The sequence below is a fragment of the Rhea americana genome, unplaced genomic scaffold, assembly GCF_003343005.1.
Source record: "Rhea americana isolate MKP2758 unplaced genomic scaffold, rheAme1 scaffold_394, whole genome shotgun sequence".
NCBI classification, from domain to species: domain Eukaryota; kingdom Metazoa; phylum Chordata; class Aves; order Rheiformes; family Rheidae; genus Rhea; species Rhea americana.
In genome coordinates, this window is record NW_028186528.1 from 271,412 (window position 1) to 299,206 (window position 27,795).

The 27,795-nt window shown below is 42.4% G+C and overlaps 1 protein-coding gene across 3 annotated transcripts in view; it reads left to right on the forward strand.

Moving 5' to 3' along the window:
• Positions 1 to 7,845: 7,845 nt before the first annotated feature.
• Positions 7,846 to 27,795, forward strand: part of IFT38 (intraflagellar transport 38) — a 68,696-nt gene continuing 48,746 nt past the window's right edge. For all 3 annotated transcript variants that reach the window (XR_014896897.1, XM_085313752.1, XM_085313753.1), the window contains exons 1-5: positions 7,846 to 7,945; positions 8,571 to 8,682; positions 9,677 to 9,761; positions 15,488 to 15,667; positions 16,772 to 16,867. Coding sequence is in view for 2 of the 3 variants with exons in the window: in XM_085313752.1 (XP_085169878.1) it covers positions 7,924 to 7,945; positions 8,571 to 8,682; positions 9,677 to 9,761; positions 15,488 to 15,667; positions 16,772 to 16,867 (495 nt within the window). In the remaining variant the exon portion in view is untranslated. The remainder of the gene's footprint in view (positions 7,946 to 8,570; positions 8,683 to 9,676; positions 9,762 to 15,487; positions 15,668 to 16,771; positions 16,868 to 27,795) is intronic.

Sequence of the window (27,795 nt, forward strand, 5' to 3'; positions counted from 1 at the left end):
GCAGACACAGAATATTTTTAACTCTCAATCTCACAGATGCAGCTCGGGTCCTGTAAGCTGGCGTGGGCTCCTCTCGCCTGGGCCCCACTAGTACCAGAGGCTGTGCGTGGACTTGGGAGGTCTCCATGCTGCAGCAGAGTGCCGACAGGCAGTGACGAGACGTTAGCAAACCTCTCTGCTGATGAGGTGGAATGACCCCAGGCTCCTGCCCTGCAGCTTTTCCACCCTGAAGACCATCTCTGAGTGATTCAATAAGCTTTAGACTAGGTTTTGAGGAGTATTCATTTCTGTTTTAGCTAATGAAACCTCAGCTGGCAACAGGTATGTTCCCTGGAGCTTCAGTAAAGAGAGATCTCTGGAGGTACATACCACCTCCTCATAGGACATACTCATCCCATTTTTTTTTGTTTAATGTGACAAGAGATCTTCTAACAGCTTAAAAGCCAGTGAAGTCTCCCAGCCTGTAGAGAAAGCAATCTGTCACTTGCRCAGGGAGCCTTAGATCCTCGTTACCTAACCAAGGGGGATAATAATTCCCCAAATCCCATAATATGTCAGCGCAATAGCTTTTGCTTCAACAAYAGAAAGGTTATAAGGTCTCCCTACATCCGTCGTACGATTTGGACAGAGGCACGTGACGCAGACGCAGCAAAGGCAGCTGCTAAAAATGTTCCTGAATTTATCTAAGAGGAATCGCTTCCTCTAAGCTCAATTTCACAGTTCAATGTATTTTGGCAGTAGAAAAAGGTAGCTACAAGAAAGAAYAAAGGGGCTGGAGCTGGGTTTATTTCCAGGTGAGGTCCGAGCTATCGCCCGTCTTCTCTTGCAATAGCGTTCCTGCGCTTTGGGCCTGGCTGTGCTGCCCGAGGGATGAGGGACACCGAGCACTGCAATCCCACCGATTCCACGGTAAGCTGAGAGGCAGGGTCCCACGGGAGAACTTGGCGGTCCAAGCCTCTCCTCAGCCACGGTCACCTGCCTGCGSACAAACCACTGCAAAGCTAGTTCCTATTTCTGCTTTTTTACCCATTCTGTCTTTCCTGAATTTCTGAGCAGAGAGTTAATCCATGGGGAAGACCCAAAGAGAGTCCCCCATACCTTGAGCTTTCGGCCTCAGATGGACAGGATGGAGGCTCGATCCAGCTACAAGATGCAGGACCTCAGGGCACTGCGACCTGCAAAAGGAGGAGAGGAGCATCTCCAGGAGCCAGCGAAGGAGGATGGGAAGCTCCCGGGGACCCATCAGCTGGTAGGTGACCACCTTGAGGTGGCTCAGCAGGAGCTGCTTCCTGGCAGCACAAAGCACCCAGCGAGGACGAGGGGATAGTGCTCCTTGGCAGTCCCGAGCCCGCCAGCATTGCAGGGGCTCGGGCAAGACAGGGGACTGTGGGTTTCCTTCTGCCAGTCCACGAGCTGTGGTGCCCTGTCTGGTCTCCCCTGCTCAGGGCCCTTCGTCCTGCTCTCCTCATGCTGCACCTCACCGATCCTCCCTGCTGCCTCTTGCACRTCTCCTCGCAGCTCCTGCTGCGCCCTGTCCCTCGCTCTGAGTCCCTCCTCTATTCCATTATTTTCACTTCAAATATTTTCGTGTTACAAACCTGTTTTTAGTGGTATTGAACCTAAACCAACTGCCCTGACCTCTTAACAGAGCAACACTTAATTCTGCGCTGAGATCACAGGTTTCTGCTGCCATGGGGACAAAAGATTGCCAGACTGGCTCAGACCCAAGGTCCGTTTACCCAAGACCCTGACTTCCCCTGTGACCTAAGAGTCATGGAGGGGCTTTGGTTTAACCGATGATTTCTTAATGTACAAGCAGATCTGGGAACAGAAGACAAACCCGGCTCCCTCCCTAAAGAAGTGCYGGGCCCACCTGGCCGAGGGTTTTGGGGCAGTGTCCCGGGGGTTGGACCTGCTCAGACTGAGGAGCGAGCGGCGCCCGGCGCGTCCGGAGCCGCGGCGGCCCACTCGCAGCGCGGCGCTGCCCCGCGCGTCCCCTCGGCGCTCACCCTGCCCTTCTCCCACCGCTTCCCGTCACCGCGTTCCCTCTCCCTGTCCGCCCTAGCAGCGGCTTTCTGACAGCGCCCAGAAGGCAGCAGCGATCAGAAGCTCGGGGAAAGGCCCCCGCGCCTGCAGCGCGTGAGCGATGTCCTCCCACCCTCGCAGGGCTCAGCCGCTCCGCTCGGCCGTGCGGGCAGGGCGGCGTTTCGGGGCTTTCATTACAGYCTGACAAACCTGAAATGATTTGGAGCAAGCTGTTTCTGCTCCTGACAGTGTAAAAGGCCGTACGCTGAGGCATCTGCTCACTGTTTAAATGCTAATATTRCTTGTGGCTTTTCCCTTTGGGCTCTGCTGCGAGAAACCAGGTTCCCAGCAGCAGCAGRGGGGAGCACGCAGCCCGCGAGTGAAGGAGGGAGGAAAGGTGCGCTCGCGGTGCCAGCGGGGTGAGGATGGCACTTCGGCAGCGAACGCCTTGCTCCACCTCCGCAGGTAATGAGTCCACAGGATAATCTTGGAAGAATTCACYTCCAGCTACTTGTGTCCTTAGTTCTGATGGTGATTCCTCCAGTGTGATTGCAATTAGTTAATTAATGTAGTTGAGTCAAGAAGACCAGAGCCCAGAGAAAGAGAGCTTGCCCGGGAGGGCTGGCTTCACTCTTGTTCTTTACAGGGCATCTATTGCTCCCCAGGGAAAGCACCGTGTTTTGTCGAGTGATCCCCATCTCAAAGGCCAAATCAATAATTGCTGACAGAGTTATTCCAAGCCTACTTGGACTCTCTGCCTCTGAAGAGGTTCATGTGAGGCTGTGCTCATGTTGTCTGGTTGCTCTCCATAGCATCCCCCTTTGCATGTCAAGAGTCTAAATGCTGGCTTTGCAAGAAAACACCCCAAAAGTTTTTCAAGAGCAAACAACACTCCTAAGGAAAGGTGATCTGAACTTCCAGTGCCCAGAGACATGGGGAGTCCCCGTGTCTCTATGAATCAAGCTGTGCCTGTCACCTTTGCGCTGGGCACCCCAGAACCAGGCAGATGGGGGGAGATAAGTAGTTCTGGCTGGCTTCAGGCAGTCCAAGTGGTGCTCAGCTTAGAGGAGAGCTAACAGAGAGAGAAATGCTATCTCGCTTTTCACTGCATGTAAATGAGTACCTAGTCTCTCCTCTCCTGACCTATCAGGCCAAGTCTGAGATAGATCTGGAAATCTGCTTGCTTRGGGATGCTTTTTCACCCTAAGCAGCTTTGCTTGCTTATCTGCTGAGTGATCAGGTGCTGGCTGTTGATATATTACCCCTTCCACTTGATACATGGGCTGCTTGTTATCCTGGACAGCGCATTCTGCTCTTAGCACTCTCTTTAATGGCAGCACATTAGCAGGGAGGGAGCTGCTGTGCAATGCAATTACGGGAAACGTGACATTTCTGCACCAAACACAAAGGCTTCTGATTTCCCTGGGTTCCTCAACACAAATGGCACTTCAGGTTTCCACCAGTGATCCTGAGCCACTTCCACTCCTCTGGGTCCATGCCATATTGTTGTACTTAGGAGTRGTAGTTATCCTGCTCTCTCACTTCTGCAGTGAGGATAATGTTAAATAAAACAGGAAGGAAGAGGGCTGCCCTTGAAACTGCAATGCTAACATCAAGGAGTCYGCTGACTGCATGCTCAGCCAGCCCTTGGTGGCAAACAAACCTCTGACAGCGTGGCTGTGGGCAGYGAACGTTGCAGCTGAAGATGAAAAACAGTCGTTAGGTGAAAATTGATCTATCCAGCTGGGTAATGGGGGAGGCTCTGATCGGAGGAGCAGAAGGCTTTTCCTTGCAAGTTAGACATTAGGAAGTGGATGCAAAAGACTGAGCATGAAGTGTCTATATGACATTTCATATACCAGCCAAATGGAAACTTCACACTTTCATGGCATGCCTCTTTCAGCATCAGCCCCTCTCTAGTGAGTGAAGTTTCCTGGCAGGCTCCCTTCCAAAACTCTCAAGCTATAGAAGCTCTGTTTGTAAAGCTGATATTCTCCTGCAGCATTTATCTAACATAGCTTGGGGAAGGACCCAGCACAAGTATTCTCAACCATCAGGACATAGGTTTTGGGACATAGTGTGTGGTTCTTTTATTATTATTATTATTATTATTATTATTATTATTAACTCCCTTCTCTCAAAAGGGAGGGTACAGATGAGTTTGCTTCCTTATTCAGTGCTTGAGAAATCTCAAGAATGCTTCATCAAAGGTTTTTCTATCCTTGATTTAAAAACATCAGAAGCAAGAATAATTACTTGATCAGCGTTTCAACAGCAGAGTATGTCCCAGCCTTGCCAAGACATACAGCCACCCCACCCCTAGGATGAATTTGCAGGGCAAGAACAATCCTATTAGAAGATATTAGAAAGAGGTGGGGAAAGCATGACTTCTATTTAGCTTATTTAYTTTGCTTTACAGGTCATCCTTGCAGTGCCACCCTCCCTGGCTCAGAGCAGCGTGGCACTGCCCCTCTGCAGCAGTCCTGCCAGAGGAGGCTGCAGTCAGGCTCTTGGAAGAAGATCTTGGCTGGAAAAAACTCTTTTTCAGTTTTCAATGCATGTGGATTCTCAGGCAGACTGGGTGCAGGTTTGGATGAAACTGTGGTACAGACTGTTTAAATGCCCTAGGGAGAAGTGGATCTGCAGCTCAGCACARCACAGAAGTGCTGGACAGCTTTGCACCAGGTGAAGCCTGGTCTTGGAACAGCCCGTTTATCTGCACTGACAGCAGTGTGGTCTGCGTCTGACTGGATAATTCTGCATATTTAGGAGGCAAAATCAAATGTTGCTGGCTGTTGTAATACACGGGGAAACCAGGTGGTGGGACAGCTAACAGTTTAGTACTTCGCACCATGAATATACCTGAGCCATTGCTTTAGGCACGCAGCAGAAGCAGGGACACAGATGAGTGTCTCAGCATGTGACACAGAGAGAGAGTTTTCTTCACCCTCCCATGTCTCAGCCTGTCCCCTGGGAAGGTGTTTGCGGCGCTGCAGCAATGCCTTTCCGTGCCCTCACGTTCCCTTACTCCAGACTGCCCTGCAGGCATGGCTCACCTGGCTGCTGTCCTCAAAAGGCATCAAAATGTCCATTCCAGGAATCTTGTAGGGGCACCACCGCTTCTCCTTCAGGCTGGAATGAGCTGGAACAGCCCTGTCTCCACACCTGGCCAGAGGCCCTTGTCTACCTGCTGTGTCCGTAAGACCAGATGTGTACCCCAAGCATAGCCAAGGGCAATCTGACCCAAGGTAAAAATTTTCCCCACAGGAACAGCATGAAACAACAACTTTCCATGAAATATTATTCTCTGTTACTACGAGGAAAAATCTTGTGGAAAAGATAATCTGCAAGTTACTGTAATGTAAGAAGTGAGAATTTGGCTAGGAATATGTGATAGAAAARCTCTCCCCCCAAAACAGCCTAGGGAAAGAGCAGGAGATCTATTTAAAAATAAATAAAATAAAAGGATGGTGACAAGAGTTCAGAAGGCTGAAGGGACTGACACAGGGAAAGATTAATGGGACTGATTACTTATATGTTGAAAACCTGTCAGATACAAGGGGAAACATCCAGAAGTGATGGAACCGTGCAGAGCCCGAGACAGGGAGCATTTGTTGAAGGGTACAACTAGCAGTTCTGAGATGAGATCGGAAGAAATGAAAAATGTTGGCCGATCATCTGGGGAATCTGATGGATCAATGATTCTATACTAGACATAAGGACTGTTCGGACAATACAGTGAGGAAAGGGGGGTCTCAGCCTACAGACAAATCGAAGACTGTTTCTCCAATTCTAAAACATCTGCAACAAGGCAAAGCAGTAGAAAATATACACAGGAGAAAGGAGGAATCCTGCCTGGGCAAATGTGATGAAAGAGCTCTTCCTCTCTCAAGTCTGTGAAAACGGCCTTCATGAACAAGCAGAGGAGACTGGCAGTGCCACAAGGCCTGACTATCCTTGCAATGAGACTACTTCTCCTTCCCTTACTCCTTTGACCACAGAGCTCGTGTCTCTAACGTTGGCCTGGAAARCAAGGTTCTCACAAGAAGTCTGAAGTTCAGACAAGGAGAGTCTGTGCTCAGCAAAGTCAGGCATTGCTCTTGCTCTGTTGTGAGCTGCCACAAAGACTTTGGATTGTCTGTTGTCTGACGATACATTTGAACGATGTACAACTAGTTAAAAGCACGTTATACTAACCGTGCTCTCAGTAGTCAAAAGCAACCTGAAGGCATGTAGCCTGAATCAATGATGTTCAGCTGCCTAGGTCAATGATTTCTTGGGGAAATCATCAACTAATGGATGCTCATGGGCCAAAGCATGACTACGCCAGTTGTGTTTTGAGGATGTGCAGGAGCCGGATTGCTGGGCTAAGATGTATCATCAGAGTCCTGAAACCAAAAGGAAGGCAGTAAATAGGATGAAATCATACTAGCAGGACTGGGATATGAGAGGCTTGCCTGGCCCCACCTGTAGCATGCTTAGAGCTTGTCAGCCCTGAAGTCACTTAGTGAACCCTCAAATTCACACATATAGCATATGAAACAGGCAGAGCAGAATAATTTATCTGTGAGGTGTTGAATAATAACTGTTGCTAATGGTCTCTTCTGCCATCCCAAATTATATTTCAGAATAAAGACATTCACAGCTGGGGCTGCTAATGCCTTAATCACCARTGGTTCAGGCTGAGAGGCAGGGTCACCACCTTCCTCTAGAAATCAGTCTCAGTCTGAGTGACGGTTAGTGCCCAGCACGCTCACGTACAGCTTGGACAGAGTTGGCCAGCCTCGCTCCTGGCTGGYTTCTTCCCAGGCCCTACCAGGTTCCTAGCAGGGGCTGTGGCTTCCCACCACCCTTTCCCAAACTAAATTAGTGATTCTGATGGAGACCAGTCAGTGCAGACGTGTGGTGGAGATGCTATCAGCTGTACTGATAGCTGGGCCAAAATATTGGGTCRCTGTTCCTTTCCAACAAGGTTTGCAGCTTTTGTAGCAGTGAAGGGGGAAAAGGACCCTCAAAAACGTCAACTGGGTCTAAGGGACTTTGAGTCTGCAGAGCCAGAAAATACAAAACAAATTGCAGAGGGGTGGCAGCTGCCTCATTCTTGCTGGTTGTGGCACGTCCAGCTGCAGTCCCGTGCCGGAGGAGCGCTCGTGCAGTGGAGCTGCTGGCAGGTTCAGCTCGGGACCTGACGGTTTGCTCTCTGTACCCCCGTCCTGCTGGAGGTTATCGGTCATTGCCTCTCACTCCTCGGCTTCTCCCATATAGGGTAACTTTTAGATTAAGGTATAAACTCTCTGCTTACAGGAATGAAGCAGCGGCGCTCTGGGGAGCCAGGCCTGGAGACCACCTCASAGCTGGAGAATTTGGGGCGCCCGGGAGCAGGGGTACCCACGACCGAGAACGGCCGTTGCACGCACGGCAGTTCATGCCGTGTCACGGGCAGAGGCGGGGGGCATCCCGCGGCAGAAGGGYAACTCCGCTTTGCCGTGGGACGGGGAGCTGCTTCCGTGGGAGCTGCTTCTCCTGTCTGAGGCAGGAGTACAGATGCGTTTCTACCCAGCGCTTTGTCTTTCGGGTGTGGATTTCGGGGAACAGGGCGGTGGGAGGGAGCGGCGCTGAGCCCTCTCTGAGGCGGCGGGAGCTTCTGCCGCCGTTTAAGCGGCCGCCGCTGCTCCCCGCGGAGCGCTGCGCGGCCCAGCGCTGCATCCCGCCCGTCCSCCGCGCACCCCGCTGCCCCGCAGCCTCCTAGCAGGGGCGCGCCCGCGCTTCGCTTTCTAACGCAGTTTGGCCCGGCCGCGGTGCCGTACGGAGGTTGCCATAGCGACCCCGCGGCGCGGCGCGGCCTAGTGCGGCGGGAGGCGGCGGCGGCGGCCCGCGGGTTCCCGGCGCCGAGCCGCGATGTCGTTCCGCGACCTGAGGAGTGAGGGCGCCTCCCCGGGCGGGCGGGCAGGGAGAGCGGGGCTCCCGGCGGGGGCGGGGGGGTCTGCGGCTGAGCGGCCTCGCCTCGCCGCCGTGTGTTTTCTCTAAGCTCGAAGCGTTTAAAGTTCTTTCTGAGCCCTGCGGGTCCGCGCAAAGATGCAGCGCGGGTGGATTAGGTTCCGCTTGTGGCCCTGCAGTGCCTCAGATGGAGGCAGTCTTGCTGAGAAGATGGTCGTAGCGTTTCTTTAGTTAACGGGCAGCCTTTGCTTTAATGCAGCATAAAAACACAGCAGCTGAGAGCCACGGTAGTGCTGCCTTTACGTAGTAGTGGCTATTGCAGTCTTGAGTTGATTTTGTTCAAAGGGAATGTTTTACAAAGATAAGCTGTTTTAAAATTCTCTCCTTAGTGACTCTTGGTTGAAAAGTCATTTTTTTCTTAGCTAGACATATTTTTATTAGTGAAATGATATTATTTGTCTCCSTTAATCTAGTCAGAAGCTTTATGAAGAGTAGTTTTACCAGGGTGCATGTAATGGTAAATGAGCAGTGTGCTGTGGGAACCTGAGTTCTTAGTGACACCCATGGTGGATGTGGAAAAAAAAATCACTGCTGTTGGTTGTTTTCAGATTTTACTGAGATGATGAAGGCACTGGGTTATCCTCGACTCATTTCTATGGAGAATTTTCGCACCCCAAACTTCATGCTAGTTTCCGAGGTGCTTCTCTGGCTAGTGAAAAGGTTGGTGATTAGGCTCGTGAACGTCGAGACTGATGCTGGGATGTGACATTTGTATTTGGAGCTGATGTTTTGGTGTGAAATTGTACTAAGATGTCTAAAGAGAAACTTAAGAGAGTGCTGCTGTTCTGAGGGAGCCACTGTTCCGAGCATCAGGTAGAAAGTTTGCGCTTAAGCTTGCGTTTTGAAGTGTCAGGTGTGTGGCTTCAGTAGTCTGTATCGTGGATCTCACTGTGCTTTTCAAAGCAGCCAACAATGGCTAAACCRAAGAAATGACACGCACAGTAAAGAAAGCTTTCTTCTGGCTACTGGTAGTAATTTCCACTCATCTGAGACTCAGTAGTCCAGTGCACAGCTTGAGTCTTGCTTTGGTGATATTAAATTCAGGCAGTACAAGATTGAGCCCTTTTCATTCACAAGCATTTGTGGTGTTTGAATGATCTGGAAGTACTTCCTTAAAAGTAAAGCGAGGTATACCACATCTCCCTTTGCGCAGAGCAAGGCCCTTCTGACACCTCAGAAAACTTTCATGCAGTAAAGAYTTTCAGATCTGGTTCTTAGCTAAACATCAGTTTAAAACAGTTTTCAAATTGGAAGACAAGATTACTGTTTGAAATGCTGGTGTTCTGCATTGGCAGATACAATAGTCACTCGACACTGCAAAGAACCCAGTGGGGTCCTATCACTCTGGATTTGAATAATATTTCAGTAGGAATATACTGAAATAATCAAATATTTAAACTTATTTTTAAAAATATAAGTCCAAACAATTACTTTTGAGAAGTATCTCAGGTTTTATGACTTCTGCAGTTTTTACACAATTCCACTGTATGCATTGAAGGGTTTAGATACCCCCAAAAGATTTATTTTGCAATCTCTTACATGTTGATTTTTGTCTGACTCTACCTCATAGATGTACCAGTCTTTTTGATACTGCAAGTGTAATCCTTGTCAAGTGTCATCCTCATCCACATCCTGTGGATGTTTCTTTTCACAGGTATGAACCTCAGACTGATATTCCTCCTGATGTGGAGACAGAGCAGGACCGTGTCTTTTTCATTAAGGCTGTAGCTCAGTTTATGGTAGGTTGGTTTAAGCCCACTGAAATAGCTCTTCAGTATTAGATTTAAGGCTTTATCTGTTAACCCCTTKCAATTTCTTTGCCGTGGATCACTGAGTGTGTATTGTATTTCAGTGCTCTATGTCAATTCCAAATCAGCTTGTTTTCGCTCTGAAATGACCATATACAAGCTACAAAATTGACTTRGGGATCCTGCTAAGGATTAAAAAATAGTGAGGAGGTATAGCAGAGAGGAGAGAGGTTTGTTCTTGAAACTTATTGATATTACAGCTTCAAAACTTGCAGTGATGCAAATGTAAATGTGTGTATATATGTATATATTAGTATAGGTAGTTTCGTTTGAGTCATAGTACTAAAGTCAAGTAGAAGAGTTCTTACTTGGATCATAAGCCCTTTTGGGCTTAGGGGAGTCTTTTTGTTTTGTGTTTACATAGCACCAAACTGAGTGGAGACCTTGTCCTTGACTTGAGGCCCTGTGGTAAGAGCTATTGTAAATTTGAAAAGGCCAGGTGTGCTGTTACTGAAATTCTCTGGTTATGTGTGTGTCTTTGCAGAATTGGGATCTAGATGTCTGACACTATAAAAACAGTATTCATCCTTATCACTCTTAATTTTTTTTCAAATAATATAGTAGTATAAGATTCAGCTGTAAATATGAGATTATTTGAAGCCCTTTAAATTAGTTCAGAAAAGACCCTGTCATATCTGTTGCTGACTTCAGGTGCCTAATTCTTTTGTATGCACTGGGGTAGTCATAGCCTCTACTGATACATTCAGTTTGGTATAAAATCATATGCTGGTGTTCTATTGTATGCGCCTTCTTGCTTCCTCTCTTAAAGCCGTATATTCCCCCATCAAATCTTTTACCAGCCTTGACCTTGTTAAGGAGCTGTTACCATACTGTACCTTTATCATGGGTCCTACAGTTAGAGAGGTGTTAGAATGAAGGTTGAAGTTGAAAAGATCAAGGACCAGATAATTCAGTTAAAATAGTACAAAAGATTTTTAGCATTTGAGGAGGAAGATGGAAATCCTAATAGCAAAAATATTCCAGTTTCCAAAGTGTAATGCTTCTGATTTTATATATATATATATATATATATATATAAATATATATATATAAAAATGTTGGGAAGTTACTATTTTCTATTATTCTAGAAAAAATAAAAATATTATGTAGTATTTTAGAAAGAATTGGTTTCATTAAGACTGGATACACAGAAGTATTGCAACTTTTCCTRGAATTTTCTAAAGCAAGAGCGTACTTGAACTGGGCTATTAACTTTTTTTAAATTCGATGGAATAAGATAACATTGTTTGCATCACTTGTTATTTTGATACAGCATGAACCTTTGTTGTGATGACAGACAGACTAAACTTAATAGGGCTGCAAGTGTGTCAGAAAACAATGGGAATCCTTATGCTATGGCCAAAGATTAATTCCATATAAAATTTTTCTGAAACTTTCTTTTTTAATAATATCTTAACATGACACTCTATTCAAGCCAGCTTTTGCCTTTAGACTTATGGTACTGTCCACTATAAATTATTTTAATTCCTAATTCTAATATATTCAAATATGATGCCTTTCTGTATGTACCAGAATGCACTTTTCAGCCTTGGTGCATCATAAGATGTGGCTGACAGATCTGTTTTGTTCAGAGAGATTTCCACTCTCCAAGTCAAGCGTGTCATGTTTTGAAAGGACAAGAAAGGAATCAGAAATATTATTATTAATACATTTTTCTTGTAATTGTTGATTTCATGCAAGATATCCCTAGGGGCTTTGAAGAATTAAGTGATGTGATTCAGAAGATGAAATGAGTGGAAGGTTCTTTAATCATCCTGTACTTAAAGTCTAAGTAAATGTTGCAAGATAATGTGGGGATTATTGTAGTTCTTCAGTAGCCAGACTGTCAGTGCAGAGGCTTTTTTTCTTCCTTTTCAGAATAAGAAAATCTTTTAGACATTTCCATAATAGTTTATTGTCCACAAAATCCACAATTATCTTCTCCAGTAGCTAATAGCTTTTGAATTTATAACCATATGTGACATTTGATAGAGATAGATTTACCTCAAAAGTGAATATCAGGATGGGTTAATGATCATGAAATATAATTAGAGTATGTGTCTCCTTTACTGACCAAGGACTAAATATGTATTAAGTTTTTACTCAAATGGTTCATTTCTCTATGTCACTGGGCTTAAATATTTCTAATCTAATTAATATTTCTAATCATTCAAGCCTGCCATGCCATTTAATATCTGAAAAATAGTTTCTGCCTTTCTATTTTCTCTAATGATCCTAGGTCAGATCCAGAACAAGACTTAGGACCTTAAACATAGGAATCCAAAATATGTTCATTTAAGTGGGTAGCTAGCCATATAGTGCTAGAACTTATCAAATGCCTCCTTTCTGGACCCAGAAGTTTCTGAAATGTCTGCTGTTTTTTTGTTTTTTTTTTCTTCTTCCATCATTTGCTCTCCTCCCCACCTACCTTCCCCGAACTGCCCTAGCCCAAGTGGCTCAACGCCTGATTTCTACTTGTGCCCGCTGGGATCCAAAATTGAGATAGTGCTATATAAAGCCTCTTAAGAGTTCGGTCTCATAGGAATGCATTCATGCGTGCATAGTTAGCAAACCAGGGTACCAAACTTCTTGCAAAAGCAAGCCTGCGCTCCTTTTAAGCAATGATGATAGAAGTGATGGCGACGTCTGCTAATAAATCTTATTGAGTGCTTCCAAGGAAGTATGGCGAGTTCAGTGTTCATTTCAACCTGTGCAGGTTTAGAACCAGTACTTCAGGTCCGAGTCTATCCTAAGTATTTGGCAAGGCAGGGAGCTGAGAGCAATCCTTATTCTTGCTGTTGAGGCTGTGCTGCTGTGCGGAAGGGAATGCAAAATGTTTGGGCTAGACAGGATAAAGACCAGGACTCCGCAACCACATGGCTGGAGCACTCAACTGGCAGTTCCGGTTCTTTTTTCTCRGGCTGCTCTTGCATTTAGGCTACACAGTTATTGGCTACCTGTCCGGTCATCAGGACTGGAACTGCTGACTGGCATGGGCACCCAAATCCTGCTCTTGGCACAGGCTGCCTAGGCTGTGTGCTTTACAGATGTGTCAGCAAATGCTCAGCAATAAGGATGTCTGTTGAAACTGAAGAGGAGTCTCTGGGGCTGAACTATGAATCTGTTCTTTGAATGCCCTGGTGGTAACGTGCAGGGAATTCTTATATGCACAAGAATGTGTTAGCAGAGAGCTGTGAAATACAGCACTATACTGCAAAAATATTTATGAAAAACAGTCTTACTGGGGAATAAATTGCAGAGTGTGTTGCTTGTGTGGCATGTCCACAGTTCTGAGTCCTGGGACTACCCTTATTGCTTGAATTTTGTTGTCAGAATTGAGACYTAATGGTTTTGTGGGGCTTGGAGAAGAGTAAGATCAGTCTGGCCATTTGTAATTTGGTCTGTAGGAAGATAGGTTACCTTCCTACCAGGCAAGACAGGTTTGTGAACCTGTCTTGCCTGGTAGGAAGGTAAATTTGCTTCTTGCCTTTGACTCCTGTGGTCATCTATTACTTGAATTAATCAACTGGTAGAAAAATTTAACATAATTGGCAAGATGTGGACAGGCTGGAGAAGCAAAGATAAAAATCCAAGTCTACCCTTTGAAAATAACTTGTGAATTAGGGGGCATTGTGTTCCCTCCTACCCCCGACACACCCAGAAAACTAGGATGGGACTGTAAAAACCCGCCAGCCCTTCCAAATCCCAGAAAGAGAAGCATAATGCAACAGCGGTGGGAGTAGTGCAGTGTTGTTCCATGGATGAGAAAGGAACCATTCATGTTTCTGGTTTTATCAGTCTGTTTACTGAGGCTCTGCCTTGAGTCTTAAATTGGCTCTATCTTAAATAAAGGAAACTTCCTGCCTATCAAGGCCATTCTTGCAGTATATTTTAAACTTTTTTGCATTGCATCGTGGTAGTCTGATATTCAGAATAGGTAAGGATGATTATATATATATTTTTAATGATGCTTTAAAACCATTCAGAGTTGTTATAAAACAGCTGACCAAGGCTCAGGCTTTCAAAACATGAGGTTACCTATGCAAACAAGAAGTGACCTTATGTCAATCTGAAAAAATATGCATACTTGCATGTGTATTTTTTCCATTTTCTGGGCAGTCTTTGAGTGGAAAACACTTTTTCCCTTTTATTAGACATTGATTTTTCTCTCTTGGGGGTGAATGGAACTGAAATTGGAATTCCTCTCTTTAACAACATCCTTTTTAATGTGGTATATTAGACTCCTTTGTATAGTGTATATGGTTAACGGAGTCTATCAATTTAATGTCATGCTTCTCTTAAAATTTATACCTACTGCTTCTAGGTAGGTGGGGTTTTTTGGGTTTTTTTTNTTTTTTGGGTTTTTTTTCTTTTTTTTTTTTTTTTTTTTTTAGATTCATTCTTCTGAAAAAAAGTTCAGGAGAACATATCTGGTGCTCTGCTTCGTGTGTTGGTTAATTCCAAATCATACTGGTCAAAATTTTCAGAAGTGAACAGATGTTTTTTTGCCTTAGGTCTTGTATTCCTCCCGGGAAGGGTATACAACATCAGTAATCTCTCTGGAAGTATTGGCTTCATTTTTTAGCTGTTTTCGTTTGTACAGGAAGTACTGATAGAATCAAATTTTTCTGCTCTGTTGAGATTTCRTGCAAGAAAGAGGTAACAGTGAAACACTTCTTAAAAATAGAGAAGTCTGACTGTATAGTCACAAAGTTTGGCAAGATGCATAAGAGAAGACATGAACCTACAACTTTTTGCTATGTTTCTTTTGTTCCTTTAAAAGCTTGAGCTAAATCCATGGTTTGAGATACAGTCCTTCCTCCCTTTAGTTTCACGGSAGATTTTACTGCAGAATTATTCAGTGAAGGCCAGGGCAGAGTGAACAAAACTTGTACTATGTTAATAGTTGAATCTTAGGCTTTTGCAAAGTTTTACCTGCTGTTTGCTCTTGGCTCTTTGTGGCTATTCATCTGTAACATAATCTTGTCAGGAATTTCAAGAACTGCATTTGTGTCYTACCTGTGACAGATGTGTACTTTCTCTTATGCTAACTTTTCCTTCCCTTTAGTATTTTAAAGTATAAAAAGATAATGTTGTAATTTTTAATGATCTTTCCTTACCCATTTGCCTGTGCTTTTCAGAGGTGGAAGAAAAGGGATCAAAGTCACTAATATCAAAGCAGGGAATAATTTGAGAGAAATAATAAAATATCGTTCCGAAGATATTCTGGAAAGGAAGACAGTTAATTTAGGACAATTGATCCTATTCTTGTAACTCATTACAGGTGGAAATTTACCCCTGTGTGGCATCGTTGCAAGACCTGAGCAGCACTTACCTTCCACTTAAATTTAATTTGAATTTAAGTGGTATACAGGGTTTTTGCTGATCTTCACACAGGGAAGAACTAATGGGTAGCTTGAGTTTTTTCATTCTGCTAATTATCTGCAAATGTTTCTGTCACACAAAGTGCACGTATATCAGAAAGATTCCTTTCAGAAGGATCACTAATATGTTTTAGACAAACTTGTGTTTCTAAACAGCAAGTTTTATTTGTGTAAAGCAGAGCATGGTGCCTCCAAAAAGTGCTTTTGAATGAAGCACGAATAGGTAAATGAAGATTTTGTTCTTTGACATGATGAATTCTTTCTTTCCAAAAGGCTACCAAAGCGCACATCAAGCTAAACACGAAGAAGCTTTACCAGGCAGATGGCTATGCAGTGAAAGAACTGTTAAAGATCACCTCTGTGCTTTACAGTGCCATGAATACTAAAGGAATAGAGCGCACGGAAGTGAGTGAGGAAGACAGCAGCAAGTTCAAGTTTGATCTTGGCTCAAGAGTAAGGAAAATTTGGATTCTTATTTTGTGTGTGGGATTTATGTTAGCTTATGAAGAACAAACCTGTTTTCTCTCTGAAACTTTAAATAGAGAATGTCCACACAAGGGAATTGGTATGGCTTAAATGTATTTTGACCTCACGTTTTCTGTATTTGAGTTTGTGTGCTATGGACTTGTTTTAATCTCCGCGTAGTCTTAACCAGCAGTATASTACAAGGCAACAATGGCGTGAAGCTGGTCATTTTTGTTTCAGAATGCTACTGAAATGGAGTAGGTCAGAAGAGAGAATATTGCCAACTTTGTTTGCCTTATTGTAAAGGAGGAGCTTGTGTAATACTGACTGAAATATGTTTTTCAACCAGTTTGCTTAGAAGGAAAATGGAATCTTTATGTTGTCCTAACAGACATCAAATCTGTTCAAATCCTTACAGTCAAATCCTTCTGCAGATATTAAAAAAGATTCTTAAATAAATTGAGTGCCTTTTGCTGCTTGTTGTTAATTTTTACACCTATTCTACATTTTGATATTTTTAGTATGTATTTCTTTTATAGATTTATTATGTCATATATGCTTGTTAGGCAATGTTACTATTCTTGAAAAAATGGCAGTGCCACAGAGATTTCTCCTCTAAGAGGAATTTTTGAATGTTTGTGTAAAATCTGTTGTCTCTTCAAAGAACATACTTGATGAAATCACGAAAAAACATTTCTAGATTGTCAAGAAACATTACCCGTGCAATGTACTAGTCATGTACCTTGGAATATGTGTTTTGTCCTTTTGCTCATAAACTAAGAAGTTTGCCTTAGGCTGTTGTTGGTTGATGTTACCCAGAGCAAAGGTAAAATCACAGTGTTGAGGAGTTCTTTTGTTGGCCTGCTGTGATTAGRGTTTCACCTAGAAATAAATGGAGCCTACTCTAGACATTAGTAAGACCAAGAGGCAGGCTCACTTTGAGTTAGTGGACAACTTCTTCAATGTTACAGTAGTGTTTCAGCCACTGTGCTGACCCTCTATGTAATTTTAACATCAAAATGGGGAAAATCTGTTGTGGACTTTCTTTGTGTTATTGAGGAGTCTCTTTCAGTGCTGTTGCTGTGTTTCCAGGTTGCTGATCTGAAGGCAGCTAGACAGCTTGCTTCTGAAATCACCTCCAAAGGAGCAAGTTTGTATGACTTACTTGGCAAAGAAGTTGAACTAAGGGTAAGTATCCCTTGGAGAATGTTTAAGAAGTTGTGTTCACCTGATGTTGCAAAGGAATAAGATGAAACAACTATGAGCAGCTGTTTTTAACAGCTGCATCTAGAATGAAGATTTTGTGAGTTAAAGAAAGGGATCATAAAGTTTGCCTTTCTTTTTCACTCATATTAATATTTGCATTACAGTAAGTCAGTGAGGAGAACAGTTCAGCATTTTCTGTTCAGAAGAAAACTGAAATACTTTTTCTAAAGTCATTTAGAAACATTAATGCTCTGTTTGCTTTAGCAGTGGGGAAAGATATGTTCTGAAAGATAAATGGAAGATTAATGCTTTTAGTTATCTAAGTGCAAGGCTGTTTATTTCTCTAACAGTAGCTGAGGGCCTCATAAACCTGTGGGTACGTATTATTTAGCTGAATTGTAAAATCACAAGCTATTGCATGAAATTAGAGAAATATGATAAAGCACTCATGTTTGCCAGTAATACTTCCAATTATTTTCTTAAATACATTTATCTGCAATGCCATAGGTTATTCTTTTACTGATAAGACATTAAACCCTGAATGTTCTAGTATTGTTTTTGGTGATCTTCAGATTTGCAATATCTGAGCTGTAGAAGGTGCACCCTGTAGAAGTAATAGACTGTGTGCCTTGATAGTTARTGCTCCCAGATCCTTGTTTGAGTGCAAGTGTTTCAAAGGGTAAGTGAAGTACAGAGAAGATTTTCTATGGAACATTGCCTTTTCTGCTCTGAATATTAGTCAGCATGTATGCACAGGTGTGAAAGACATTGATACTTGAAGGGAGATAGAAGTGATAACCTCAGTTTTGTACCAGTCATAATTGAGCTATTAATCAGTTGCTTCTCATCTTGCATTAAGTTTGTTTAATTTCTTGGCTTTTGAAATCATTTTCACATGAATATTGCCTGATGTATTAATGTTGGCTTCAGGGCATTAAGCTCCTTCTGCTCACAGCATCCCTTATTTAGAGCTCAGCCAGAAAGTCAGGTATAGGTCACTATGAGGCAACATTTTTTGAAAAGTACTTAAGCATTGCTTTGAAATTGGGCATTCTTTAATCACTTTAAATCATAGCTTTTAGGAGTCCAGCTGACTTTAGAACTGGGCCCTAAAAAAGGGACTTTTGCAGGTGCAGAGTGCTGAAAGCACTAAATGAAAAATCAAGAGATAAGTAAGTGCTTCTGTGCAGCCACTTCTCATTGGGCCTGTTAGGAAATCTCCAATGGAAGCCTATTTAAAGGTGCAATTTCTAAAAGGGCAGGATTTATTATATCCTGTAGAGAGCATGTTTCTCATGATGTAATGACTGACTGCACGAGTTGGGACAGGCTAATCTTGTATAGGTACATACTTTATATTTTATGCAAAGGTTTGACAGACTGAGCTTGTTGTCTTAAAGAAATCCATTCTTAGGAAAGATGACCTTTGCTTCTGTCTCATTAGCTATGAGTTTATATCCTAGAGGCACAAGGTGACACTATGACAGCACAGTGAGAACCTCCAGAGAGCAGAAGAGATATTTGTGGTCTGTTCCTGATGATTTGTGACTGATGCCAGCCTTCTGAGTGATTTAGTAAAGCTGAAGAACTCATTTTTGGCTTATATGCTAAACACCAAGTTTGGTACATAGTGTGTAACTAGTTTGAGACTTAAACCATTTGGTAACAAAGATTTCTTGTTAAAAGCCACAAGGTTGCAATAACCAATTTTTGAATTGACTTTATTAAGTTTTCCTTTTTAAAAATTATAAATAGCCCCTTTAAAATGTATTTCATTGTTTTATTATTTCCTTCACAAAGACCAGCACTGTGGTAATGGTTGTTGCTGGGGTTTTGGAGGACTAAGAGGGTTGGAGTTTGTTTTCTTTTTTTAAATGGTAACTCTGAGTACTTGCAGTGTGTTTGAAAGAGAAAGGGACAGAACTCAGTGGTGGCCATTTCCTCTTCAGACTGAATCATGCCTGCGATCTGTCTAGTACTGCCTACGGGAACCTTTCTGATTGCTGTGTCTTCGTGTCCCATTCTATTGAATGAGTGTTGTAAAATGGATGCTAGAAAAGCACTTTCACAGTGGCTGATTTTTAGTTGGAATCTCTTTATTTTGCTTTCTAAGGAAAGCTTGTTAAATCACTTAAAACAGGTAGGAACCGATAGCAAGGCTGTGGAAGAATTTGCTTTCTGTTAGTAATAGGAAATTTCTTTAATGAATAGATAGTTGTTGCTGTTGATTTCTGTGGTATCTGAAACTGCCATTTTATAAAAATAATCCTAGGCCATGCACTGGAATAAGTGATCATCTAAAAATGAATCAAATATAACTTGTAATTCCAAGTTTCGTGCAGACCTTTTACACTAGGAAGTTATAAAAGTGTTGGTCAGTTTTATTGGCTTTGGCACTGTCATTCCCCCAAGGGGAAAAAGGGGATGTATGGTAAACTTAGGGCAGATGATCTGTTAAATGTAACCTGATAACCTAAGAAGATAAAATCTTCTGATTTTTCTTTGAAAATATTTTAAAATTAAGACCTTATAGGAGCACCTAGTTCTGCCTTTCACTTGAAGGTTATCTAATGAGAGATTTAAGGCCAAATACTGTGGGTCTCTACCTCYGCTATTAAATCTGTTAACCCCCAAGGAAGTCAATGAGATTGCAGTTCTTTGCAGCAGGGCAGTAAGGTGTTGCCCTCTTCCAGTTCATGCTGTCTTCCTTGAGTTCTTCATAATTTTGTGCTTTTTAGGCTTTCAGGTGTATGGTCCTGTATTTTCTCTTCTGCACCTCATTGCAGGTGAACAGAAATAGAAGAATGAAGTGTCATTAACTCTGACTTTGTGTAGGGAATTAGAACTTTGCCTCTATATGTCAAATTAGTTACTATTAATCTCAGGTTACTTTTATTATTTTTTAATTTGGAGGTTATTGATTTCCGTTGCTTATTTTCTTTTGGTGTTGCATGGCAAAGTAATGCACACAATAAATTGCTTTGGCAGAGGGACTGTGCTCTGAAAGGGCAGTAGGAGAGCAGTATGGTTTATTTACTCATTACATTTTATGTCCTGAAACCTATTGTAGATTTTAAAATGTATTGACAGCTGTGATATTGTTTTAATGAGTTTTAAAACATTATAGTTTTGTGTTCTCTGCACTGCTGCAGCTCTCTTCCAATCCATTTATTTCTCTATATTGAAATAAAGGATCCTGTTATCCAGATTAGGCCAACGGTACATTTCATTTCTATCCTAAACGAAAGAAGCTTTATTTTCTTTTAACTGTGGAAAGAAGTACCAGTGTTCAGCACTAAAGGGTTGAATTAGTCTGCTTTCACTGTTTCCTTTCAACAGCTTTTAGGGAAAGATCACTGGGATAAGTGAAGTAAAGTCTTCATTCTTATTTCTATTAGAAATGTTGGCTCTAATTTGCATTACAACCTCTACTCTCATTATTGAAGCTTTTTTTCACACGTAATTTGTATAGAGGTTGTGTAGAAAAGCCTATGCATAAGATAAAAGCTTGTTTTTTACAAGTCATAGGATATTTTGCTTTTTAATGAATTATTTTTGAAAGAAAACAGATTTTAGCTGGAGTAGAGCAGAATATATTGAACAAGGGAATGTTTCTAATAGATGTATTGTAGGTATATATTGATGTTACTGCATACGTGCATGTACTGGTTAGGACTTAAGTCTATATCCATTTTCTTGGAAATGGAGTGCTGTGACTTTCTGGTTCCTTTTAACTAGATCGTTTCTAGATTGAATACATGGTTCCAATATATACATCTTTCAAACCTAATCTACAATGTAAAAAAACCTCTTCATTTAAAAATAGCAGAGGAAACAATCTGCAATTTTTAATTTGCTAAATTCAGACTGATGCTGTTGGTTAAGATTTGAGGGGGGGGGGAACCAAGAGCTATACTTTCTTCATAAAGCAAAAATCACAAATGTTGTTTTTAGTTTTTTTTTCTTTTTTTAAAAAAAAAGAAGTTAGATTGTATATTTAAAAACAAGAGTAAAGCATTTCCTGAAGCAGTAGAAAGTTGAAATGTGAAGAGAAACCATCTGATTCCAGCCTGCAGGTAGGTAAAGGGATTTCCTTTCTCCTGACTGCTGTCCACGGATCCCGTATAGATGGGCTGCCAGCTTGTGCAGCGGGCTGTGGAGTGCGAAGTGCGGAGGGGGAGAGGCGCAGGGGCTGCAGATGAATTGTTATGGCTGTGCCAGCCATAGGCTTTAGATGTGAGCTTGGCACAGTTAACCATGGGCAGCAATTCAGCCCTGAGGAAGAAAGAGATGAAGAGCCTTATTTGATGAGAGGATCGTTGAATGCAGAATTGCACTGAAGTTGCTGGGATGTCTCTTTTATTTCCCCTCCCAGAACAACTGTAAATGAGCACAGCAGAGGTTATTGGTGTCCTGTGGCAGTGCAATACGTGAGAGAGAATTTTTATTTCACAACCTGCTTAACCTCTTATGTTTTGCAAGGTGTTTTGCAGTTTGAAGTCTTGATGGTCTGCATCTTAGAACAGAGAATTTGGAAAATGGGAATTCATGGAGTCTGTTTTTTTGAATATGCTGATTCCTAACAATCTAATTGTTTCTCCCCCCACCACCACAAAAAATGCAGCRATGTGATTATTGTTGGTAGTTGAGCAAAACGCAGCACCGCTTCACTATGCAGTCAGTTTGGTTTTCACGTGTGCTGGCTGACTCTGTACTTGCACAGCTAACTGCTGCAGTCTTGTAAACAGCCAAAAGATGTTAGAAAATCAGTAGTCTCCTGTATTTGTGTAACAGCTGGTGATAGGTCATTCATGGGGGAAATGGCAAGATGGATGTAGCGGGGAGGAGGGAAACGATGAGGTGATCCAGAAAAATTAAATAGCTCGGAATAAAGCAGTAATGACTTTCAAGGTCAGTTGTGATCATTYGAGGAAGGATACTACTGAGTTACCATGCATTGAATATTTGAAATCCAAAAGGAGAAATTCATGTCTATTTATAATGCCTCAGCTAAACTGGCTGACTCTGAGAGCCTGCCACTTTGCATCTGCCAGAGGTCCTGCAGACGTATTAGCAGCAGTCTGTTGAGAAGCTACCTTGCTTAGACTCACTGAATTATTAGATGCAGTGAGATAATGAAGCAAAAAAAAAAAAAATCCCAAAATAAAACTGCCTCTATGCTGATGGCAGGCATAAAGAATTTTGACCTTTTCAAGGTTGATTTCATTTTATTTACCTCTCAATTAGATCTAAGCCATGTAAAATCGAAGAAGGTTGAAAATAATCTTTCTTCTGATGTACTTTGTGTTGAAGATGGGTGACAAAGTTGGTCTGTATTCTAATCATGCTCTTGGCACTTACTGCTTCTGGGAGCTTGAACAAACCACTTAGTCCCTATATATCCTTGCATGTAAATAATCTGATAAACTACAGAAGTTATTTTAAAGCTTTCAACAGCCAGATAAGATATTTCCAGATTTATASGGGAAAAATTTAAAAACAAGTTCAGGGTGTTGCTATAATTGTTCTTGTTATAAGTGCACACAGTATAAGCTTGTTCCAAAACTTATGAAAGTCTATGGGAACCTCTGTATAGACTTCAATRTGTGAACTATTCGAATTAAGCTCTTAGGAGAGCTATAGGCACTTAGATCCAGCTGTGGCATAAAAAGGAGAGTAGTTACAGTGAAAAGAGTTGCCACTAAAGACATTTAACTGGATCTCTTTATTCCCAGTTTTTTTGACTGAAGAACTCTTCCGTGTCTCCCTGCTCATGCTGTTGTAGATCACTGCCTGTCTGTCTTATATATGGATTTGTATTTGAGTAACAGCTACATTCTTCAGTACTCCTTGAAAATTAACTACAGAAAAGTGTTCTATTTGTAACGTTGGAAGCATTATCTGTCTGCCAAATGTTAGAGAGAGTCTGATAAACTAACTTTTCACATTTCATGTGTTTCAATTACAAAGTTGCCACACCCCTCTCAGAAGAAATGATTTCTAATGAAAATTTGTAACTTGGAGTTGCCAGGATTCTGGAGAAGCATCTAGTTAACTTCAAGATTTTGGACCATCCTGCTTCAACCTGAAACCTGAATCCTAAGCTTTGAGGCAAGAGACTTATTTCAAAGTGGGAAGCCAAAATGAAACCTCTGATAGAAATTATTTTGCAATTGTAAAATATAGTTGAACTGATAGTACCCTATACTTTAGATAGCATATAACCATGGTTATAGTTAACATAATGTGGATATTTGGGTAACAAAGGATTTTGTAGTGAACTTCCCATGAGTATTTGGCATGAAGACATAGCATTATCTATAAACTRATAGATATTGGATTTCTCTTACAGTTTGAGGATGAATTATTTCAGTGCATTGATGATTTTGTCAACTAGTTGGAAAATCTGAATGCTCGTAGCTCAGATCTAGGTTGTTTTGAAAACTTTCTAGCTTGACTAGAAAGAAAACCACATTCAAACCGTCTTCTGTATATCACAAGATTTGTCAAAAACTGTATGACAGYGCAAGAAACTCCACTTAATAATTGGTCTAAATCAGAAACACTGGTGAGGTTTCTGTTGCTTTTTATTCCTAATCTTTTTTTCATCAGACACAAAGCAAGACCATGTCAAAATGTTAATTACACCAGAGCAAAATGTGCTGACTTAAACTGCCTTTGTTTCTGCTTGATGAGAACCACGCAGTACTTCTGTCATTCAATGCTACAGCCACTTCGCTGGCTGGTTAAGCTTTGCTAAAAGCACAAAAGCTTGAGTTGTGTGGTGATGTTTGCAAAAGTCAAAGGCTTGATGCACATTAAAAGATTAAACTATGTCTTCGTACAACATTGCTGCATACTGAATATCTGCTCCAACTTATAGTGCAGCTTTGCATGGTGTCTTGGGTATCTTCTAGGACTGGAAGGTGCTGCTGAAAAGTATATTCTTTTCTGTTGCTTGTTTTTTTCTGAGGAAATCTCTAGCCTTCCTGAAGTTTTTTTTTATATTATCTAATAATGAAAAGAAATGTTATTTCTAACACTACATGAGAATGTAGCTAAAAGGAGATACTAAATTTTTTTTTTCTTTGCCTAACTGGATGTTTTGCCTTTTTGATCACACAATGGGTAAGGTTGGAAGGGACCTCTGGAGATCATCTAGTCCAACTCTCTTGCTCAGGCAGGGTCACCTAGAGCATGTTAGACAGGATTGCATCCAGGTGGGTTTTGAGTATCTCCAGAGAAGGAGACTCTACAACCTCTCTGTGCAACCTGTTCCAGTGCTCTGTCACTCTCACAGTGAAGAAATTCCTCCTCCTGTTCAGGCAGAACTTCCTGTGGTTCAGTTTTTGTCCATTGCCTCTTGTCCTGTCGCAYGGCATGACTGAAAAGAGTATTTGATGACCCTGCTGTTTTCCCTGTTTGAGAACTAAAGACGAATTTCCAYCTGGCTATGCTGCCCAAGGACATTTTTGCCTGTATCTATTAGGAAATTCATTCAATTAGGAAATTCATTCACAAGTGTAGCTTCTCGTTTGCTAGGAGAAAAATACTCATTCATGCCAGGTGGTGGAAGAGACTTAGCAAACTGCCTCCTTGGTAAGGGCCTGTTGTCCAAGTAACATCCTGTGGACTGATCCGAATTTTGTCAATGTAACAGATGAGGAGGAATTTCYTCACTGGAGAGTGACAGAGCACTGGCACAGGTTGCCCAGAGAGGTTGTGGAGTCTCCTTCTCTGGAGATATTCAAGGCCCGCCTGGATGCGACGCTGTCTAACATGCTCTAGTGACCCTGCTTGAACAGGAGGGTGGACTAGATGATCTCCAGAGGTCCCTTCCAACCTTACTGATTCTATGATTCTAAGCCTTGCAAAAAGTAGGTTAAAGATAAGGTTTGGGGAGGATGTAGGAAGATGCAGGTAAGTACRTGCTGGGGTTCACAAACTAAAGATAATTCAGTGGAATTGGGTATTGAAATAAGAGATAGACTGACCACCTGGAGATCAGTAGTGGGGGCAGGAGGGGAAAGAGAGCAGTATAACTTCACACCTGTCAGAAGTTTCTGAAGTTCTCTTTTGTGCTTCACAGTCCAGCAGTCTGTAAGCTAGTATTGGTAWGAGGTTTACTCTGTTGTAAGGCGTTCAGATTCCTTGTTATCTGGATAGGCTTCTGATTCTTTTTGGTCTGTCTGCAGAAAAGTTGCTCATGTTAAAACCTGAAGCTTCCCAGTTGGTTCTCTATCTCAGATTCTCTTCTTGCAGCACGCATTTTAAATAACATGCCAGCCGGGGGGAGCGGGGGSTCGGACACCATCTTTGATTGAGGGCTCTGCATAGCTGACTAGGGAAGTGTCTCTGCGGATTCGCTTTGTGGACTGCTGAGATGAGCATACAGGAAAGCAGCAGAGCTTTATGGAGTCTGGAGGCAGCAAAAATTCTCAATTAGTTTGAGCGTTAATCTCTTGAGGGAGAAAATAAGCCGTTAGGAAGTATCAGGTTCTTTCAGAACATCTTGATTATTTTTAATGTCCCTCCTGTACCTTCCTGTTTAGAGGTAACTATGCCTAATGATCCATCCCTTATTTTGACCGAACGTAATCCCGGTGCTTGTTAATAAACTCCCTGGATAATAAACTCTCCAAAAGGAGAATTTTATAGCCTGTGTAGAGAGCAGTAGTTGCAAAAATCTGTCTGAAATTCAGAGTGTGGGATGTAATAGATCCTGGGTTAAGACTAGGGGCAACAGGAAGTAGCAGTCAGTAGTCAGTAGCGAACTCTTTTGTGTGCATGAGACTTATGAGCTCCTGAGAGAACCAGCAAGGATTTAACCTGCGATGAAAAAATGGTTGGTGCAAAGACTGGTCAATCAGGGAAAAAAAAAAATCATTTCTTGTCCTTATCACGAAAAGGTATTTAAAAACTTCTACTAGACCTTATGCACATGAATATATATATATATGTGTGTATATATATATATATATATATATATATATAAAATACACACACACACACATACACACATACACATACATACATATATATATATATATATATGTATATATATATATAGAACATCACATTTAGTGTGAGTGACTTGCATGCTGGTCAAGCTTAATTGCTTGTCTTGCTTCCTTACATCGGTTCAGAAGATAGGTACATCTGTCTTTCTGTAAGTCAAGCATTGTAGGAAGTTGGTTTGTTTATTTTTGGTTCACTGTRATGGAAAGCATTACCAGCTGAAAATGCCACTTCTCAGGCTGTCGGTCCATTGCGGGTATGTACAGAACGATTTTGTACAGTAGTGGCTCCTAATTGTTAACCAAGTGTAAAGTTCCCGGTGGGGAAAAAAATCTCAGTACTAGAAGTGGGAGGGCGCATTTGCAGAACTAGCGGGTAGTATCTTCCWTCTCTCATTTTTCTGAGGCTAGTAAGTACGTTTGGCTTCTCCACAYGGTTACAAAGCTGTACAACAAGGCGGTGTGTGAATTTAGGATGGCTTAGGTGTTCCACGTTAGTGCTGAGGGGCAGGGAGACAGGAGTATCAGCGGGGGCTTGAMGGAGCTGGAATGAGTTACCTCAGTGGCATCACTCGCGTATTAGCGTGGTCACACGGCAAGACGGCGCGAGACAGCTGGTGCAGGGACCGTTCACAGCCCAGCGCATGTCACAGCAGCTCCCGGGCGCAAACAAGCATTGCATCGCTGCTGCTTCCTTGGCATTTTACTGRCTTTAAGAGAAGCTCGTCAGGAGATGGCCAACTGATTGTACAGCTATTTCCTATTCTAGGTCTGGAATTAAAGTTACATGAGTTCCTGAAAGTGCCTCTAGATTTCAGAATGGGAAAACCTTCCCCTCCACAACCTCCTTCCCTCAGCATAGGTTCAAGACCATGTTCTCAAGCGGTTGCAGCATTATCTTTCCTATGAGATTCTGAATCAGGTTATATCATCATCCACATAATGGAAGAGGTACAGTGTACCCAGAAAGTGCCATCTGCTGTTATCAGTTTCTGCTGGGGCCACGATCTCATGTGCCTTCGGAGGAAGCTGAATCTTGACCCTCTCCCAGTACTTGGTCTGTGGAGCCCATATGATGCTTGATAATGCACTGATTCCCTTTGTGTTTACTGTTAAAAATCCTGATGCTTTTGGAGAGTTTCAAAATGTCTTCTCGGCTGTTTTAAGACAAGAAATCGTCTATATTGACAGTTATAATCGACTCTGTAAGTGGCCTAAAACTGAACTTTTAGAAGTTTTTTTTAGCTGTCCTTCTTCGTGTTCAGGAAGATGACAAAGCCATACTRTGTGCTTGTAAGCTGCCATACAGGTGCCTAGTACCGTTTGAGGTGTCTGAGGGTATCCACGACATTTGAAAAGGTCTGGCAAGTATAATGCAGGGACTAGGGCTTACCTGCACCACCTGGAAAATGAGAGTGGATACCTCAGGCAATTGAGCCCTCTATATTTTATCTTTTCTTTTCTCTCTCTCTCTCTTTTTTTTTTTTTTTTTTTAACTGGGTATCAGGGAGCGAAGCTGCAAGAGGGCTTGATAAAGTTGCTACCTCCGTGCTCACATCTTGCAGGATGCTTTTTGGCAAGTGCTGTAGAACTGGTTAGTTGAACCAGTTGCTTTGCTATCCTTTGGCAGAAAGAAACTGTACTGGGACAATAAACTGCACGTTGAGCGAGTAAGTTATTTTGTGTCCTGTACTAGTCTGATTTTGTCCAGTAAGAGCTAGAAGGTGGCAGAGGCAGTAAGTGGCCAGCACTGCCGTTCCAAGGCTGGCTGCTGATCTGGTTCTTGTGGACAGAGCCTCAGYGCTGCTGCTGCAAAGATCAGCTGTGGCCACCTTTCTGGCTGTTTTATTTTTCCTTTTTTTTTTGACCCAGATGAGTAAATTCTTTAGACAG